Here is a 5,081-nt window from a genome sequence, read left to right on the forward strand (position 1 = left end):
AAATTTAAGAACAACCGTTAAGAAAAATATGTTATCATTTAATATTCTATAGATAAAAACATTTGAGAAGTACATACTTATGTTTTTTATTGGGTAATACATTCAAATCTATTTAAAAAAAACAATTTACACTTAAAAAATAATTAAAAGATGTATATTAAAAACAAACAATGTATATAAATAAACAAATGATAAATAGTTATTCGATTTTTTGGACTATTCGGTTTTTATTTTATAAAGCAAAACCAATCCGAAATCCAAAATAATAACTCGGTTTTGCTAAAAACCAACCCAAAAATTCAATTATCCGAACCAAATTGTGGGACAATTACGTTTTATCGATTTAGTGAACAGCCCTATCTAATACCGACGTGTCGGCAAATGCGGTAAACTTTAAAAACATGGAAATCGAGAGCAAAAGTAGCTCCAAAATCCGGCTCGAAGAAGGCTCTGAAACCTTCGATTTCGGAAGAGAATTGGGGTTTATTTCCAGTGATCGAGCAATTTCTCGTCACCATATTTCTTTCAAACTCCACGAAGATCGAACCAGAGTTTATTTCGAAGTTAATGGGAAAAACCCCGTCTGGGTACGCGACCGTAGAAACGATGAAATTAGGGTTTACAAACGTTCGGAAGGAGGTGAAATTAAGAACGGAGATTCGTTTTGTGTGGCTTCGAAGAATCCTGTTTGGTTTAACGTGAAGAGAATCGCAGGCGAAAACGAAGACGACAGTGAATCGAAGAGCGAACTCAGTCTTGACGAAGCATTCGCAGAGACTTCGGGGATTGAATACGATGAAGTCGAGACTGGTGATATTTCACATATCGATGCTGTTAAAGGTGCGTTCGTTACTGTGGTTTCCGTTGGTAAAATAACACTTTGTAGACATGTAATTAACAATTTGTGGATTTCATCTAGGGTTTTTAATTGCAGTTTGCAATAGAATTAGGCATCCAGACTTGCAATATCATAATGCTCGTATCGTATCAATCATCCATTTAGAAAACTTTAACCAATGCTCAATGATTTGCGTTTTGGAACTTCAAATTAGATCATTTTTACAGAAAACCAGAATTTAACATTTAATTATTTGATTATCTTCATTGTCTGATTCTACAAGTCGTGACAAGAATATTCATAATCAAGCATCTATAGTTTCATGCAAAATTTCTCCACGAATGTTCGATTTCTCTCTGCTTCTATTGATTAAATTCTTTTGGTGATGAAATGTAGAGTTTGGTTTTGTTGTTGTGGGACATGAATTTGATCACTACCCAAAGAAAATGCTCAGCGATGTAAGTAATTGGGATTGGTTTCTTGAAGAACCCAAACAAGAGAGCGATGAAGAGGAAGTTAATGAGAGAAAAAGGAAGAAGAGTACAAGGAAAAGGAGGAAGAAGAGTGGAGAGGATGACGATGATGAAGTGTGGACTGGTGAGAGTGGAGAAGATGCTGAAATTATCAAGAAAATGAAAAATGCCCCAAAACCCAAGTACTCAACTAGATCAAAGGAGCAAAAGCAAAACAAGAAGGGTGCAAGTACAAGTAAAAGTGCCATGTATACTACAAAGAAGTATGCAAAGGATGATTATGGTGATGATGATGTTGATGAAGATGAAGATGAAGAAGATGAAACATTGGGTGGATTCATAGTTGATGATGGGGATATAGGAGATGAAAATGTTGAAGATAATGAAGAGGAGGAATTTGAAGATGATGAAGATGAAGATGAGTAGTTGTTGATATAGAGCCACTTTTGGTGTTTTTATCTTTTTGTTTGATTATGTTGTAGAATGTATAAAATGATCCAAAGAATGTTGTGTTTTGGAATGTACACAAGCTTAATACTTTTTTGATTGTTTGGATGCTTTTGTGATCTTTAATTGGTGTTCAAATAAGCATTTTTTCAGCTTGAAAAACTTGTTTGTAGGTATTAACTATTTAGTATGAAACTTAAGTCCAATAATTCATTTTTATGGATTAGGATTTGTTTGGTGTGTAAAATAGTTGTCGAAGCAAAAGCGTTTGATAAAGATTAAATAATGAGCTAGATAGAAAATTAAAATGACATAAAAAGATTTTGATAAAGATTAAATAATGAACTAGATAGAAAATTAAAATGACATAAAAAGACATAATGATATGTCGCATAAAATATGCATATAAAAGTATCTCTTGGAAAACTGATGAAAGAAAATTCCATAAACTTATTAATGACCTATCTTGATAAGGATTATTGTTATTAGCACCCAATTTTTGGGTCAAAACCACTATTTTTGTAAAAAACCCAATTTGAAATGACCTATCTCGAAGAATATTAAACCTTATGTATTATTTGATTACAAAATCTCTTATCTTAAGTTTTCATTTTCTAATATATATATATATATATATATATATATATATATATATATATATATATATATATATATATATATATATATATATATATATATATATATATATATACTAGCCGTTTACCCACGCCAACCGACGGGTGCGAATAGTTTATTTCGACAATAATTTCAATTTAGAAACATGTTATATTTCAAGGAACACCAGTTACTTTTCGACAAATCGTTTCATTTCGGTGTTTATTGTTCATTCGCAAATGCCGCAGTTTATTTTTTTTTTATGGTTAATCAAGAAAAGGTTATTATCTTGTCTTAAAAACAGTATTTAAAAAAAAGTTAAAATTAGAATTGAAAATTAGATTCTATAATTATACAAACAAATGAAAGTACATTTCTATTTCTTGCATTTAGTCCAATCAGGGGCTAATAGTTTGTAGAAATTAGTTTGTAGAGTCGATTATTTATTGAACAATGAATAATTTCAATTCAACGATTAATTTGTTTTAAGAAACATGTCATTAAAAATAAGACACAATGTAATCTCATGAAAACGGATATCGGAAATTAAAAGTTTGGCAAAGGCAATTGGAAATTACCATGCGTCCCTGCGGAGTGAGAATGGGCAATTTCTAATTAAAAATAAGACACAATGTATTGACAAGTATAGCCAAACATTAGTTTCAATTCAACGATTTGTTTTATTTTCAACGCACAACGTATTCTTCGTTTTTATGTATGTTGTATAAGTGCTTGCAAATGTTGTATCCATTTTGTTGAAAATAGATTATTTATAATTTCGGAACCATAGGGACCAAAACACCAAAAAACAGCAAACTATAGGGACAAAATTTAAAAGAGAAAGATATAAAGAAAAGAAATGAAAATACAGGGGGATACTTACGACTTATAGCCCAAATCCCTTGATTACATGTATGTATTTATTATTTTCTAATGAATCGTATTATATTTATACAGGATTGTTAATTCCAGCAAATAAACTTTTGTTGCTAAAGTACACAAAAGGTGCTCAATTATTAGTAGTAGTAAGCATCATAAATGTATTCATGTAAATTTATGTATAATCTTTGACAAATGAATTTCCAATATTGCCGACAATATGTTTTGTCTTAAAAAAATAACAAATCCAAAGGGTTTATATCTTCCACATCAAAATACAATTTTACACAAAGACCAATCGGCATTGTAGCTTTGATTCTAGACATCACCTAGTAAGCAACAACTTCCATTACCATCCTCATTACATAGTGTACATAAATGACAATGATAAGCCCTACTACAAAAGAAAGAAATAATGTTTTCTTTGAGCACAACCGACAAAAGCAAGAAACATAATGTTTGCGTTTGCTGGTATGACTTTAATAAAACAGCAAGAAACAAAGCTGTCATTAAGCAGTAATAACAAATCATAATGACAACATACAAGAATATATACAAAAGGTTACAGTATAGGCTTTAAGGTTGTATCAATGGGACAAAATGTTCGGAGGCCGATCCCCACCCCAGCAGTAAGGGTGCGGCTTAGGTTAACTAACACAAAGAAGATACAGTTCACTCAACGATTGCCTTTGGGTTCCGAACTCCATATGGGGAAGGAGCGTTGTTGTTTGCAAGGATCACAAAATGCAACCTTCAAAAAATCAGTCAAATTCACATATTCAGAGTTCATAAATGCAAATTGAGAGATAGAGAGACCGAGATAGGGGATAATTGAAGAAATTGCAAACATACATATGTAAACAAATCATATTGAAAAACATATAAACATGTTTACTTCCATATAAATCCTCTCACATAAGTATTTTACCCCTTTGCGTCCTCTCAATATAAGAAATAACCACATGCACAATCCTAGAAAACCAAAAAAGATATGATTATCTCTAAGACAATATAGAATATAAAAATCTTTTCCCCTTTCTTGTCCCTCTTCTGCCAGTTTCCTACACACCAGTAATAAACATATTGAGAGGATATTTTCTTTTTTCCTTGATTTTTAAGATCATTTGGAAATCAAACCTTTAATTTCTCTCCAGAAGTATGAACTAAGAACCAAATATTGCAGCCCATTTAGAGCAAAATCATAAACAAAAGGTTCATAAACTGGATAAGGACAGGTTCAGTCTTCTTTAATACAAACTTGCCCAAAACTTGAACAGGGTAGCCAAAGCAGTGTAACTGAGTGACAAAAACCTGCAAATATTATTATTAAACAATATGTTAAATCAAGTAACTTGTAGGATTATTCTAGGATTTGATAAAACTGCAAATATTTGCATCAAACATCATAATAATGAGTGAGTCTGTTATTACATGATTCCATTAGGTCCAAATTCCAAAACCTTAGGCCCAGATTACAAAACCTGCACAAAAATGAACAACTATTAAAAACTGATTTCTAAAATATCGATTTTTTTCCGTTTTTGCTTTGAATCTTACCTGAGAGTCCACCTTAAACAAATTCGCAAAAGAAAAAAAAAGAGTAAGGTCTTCTGTCAAAAAATTAGGCATAAGATACAAAAAAACACATAATTGCTTACTTTGTAACATAATTATTAAAAAGATTCCTGGAACTGATTAGCCTTGTCAACATTTTATTCTAACTTCTGCTGCTTAATTTCACTTGCTTTATGAAGTTGATTAACTTGATTTCTCTCTAACTCTCAACAAACTCTGGAACTCAAAAAATTATGTCTCATTGCTAGATTGAG

At 31.3% G+C, this 5,081-nt stretch overlaps 1 protein-coding gene across 1 annotated transcript; it reads left to right on the forward strand.

Annotated features, from left to right (window-relative positions):
- The first annotated feature begins 364 nt into the window (after positions 1–364).
- Positions 365–1,884, forward strand: LOC145145051 (SMAD/FHA domain-containing protein). Its single transcript, XM_079074909.1, has 2 exons — positions 365–840; positions 1,235–1,884. Exons 1-2 carry the CDS (start codon positions 402–404, stop codon positions 1,735–1,737), a joined length of 942 nt encoding a protein of 313 aa, XP_078931035.1. The 5' UTR covers positions 365–401; the 3' UTR covers positions 1,738–1,884.
- Positions 1,885–5,081: the final 3,197 nt, after the last annotated feature.

This window comes from Lactuca virosa, chromosome 1, assembly GCF_052849685.1.
Source record: "Lactuca virosa cultivar CGN04683 chromosome 1, Lactuca_virosa_CGN04683_v6, whole genome shotgun sequence".
NCBI lineage: Eukaryota > Viridiplantae > Streptophyta > Magnoliopsida > Asterales > Asteraceae > Lactuca > Lactuca virosa.

What these genes read in the sequence shown, in the direction of transcription:
- LOC145145051 (XM_079074909.1), top strand. Translation starts at nt 402, where the DNA reads ATGGAAATCGAGAGCAAAAGTAGCTCCAAAATCCGGCTCGAAGAAGGC. An exon ending in ACATATCGATGCTGTTAAAG is followed by an intron (nt 841 to 1,234) that starts GTGCGTTCGTTA and finishes GATGAAATGTAG; the next exon opens with AGTTTGGTTTTGTTGTTGTG.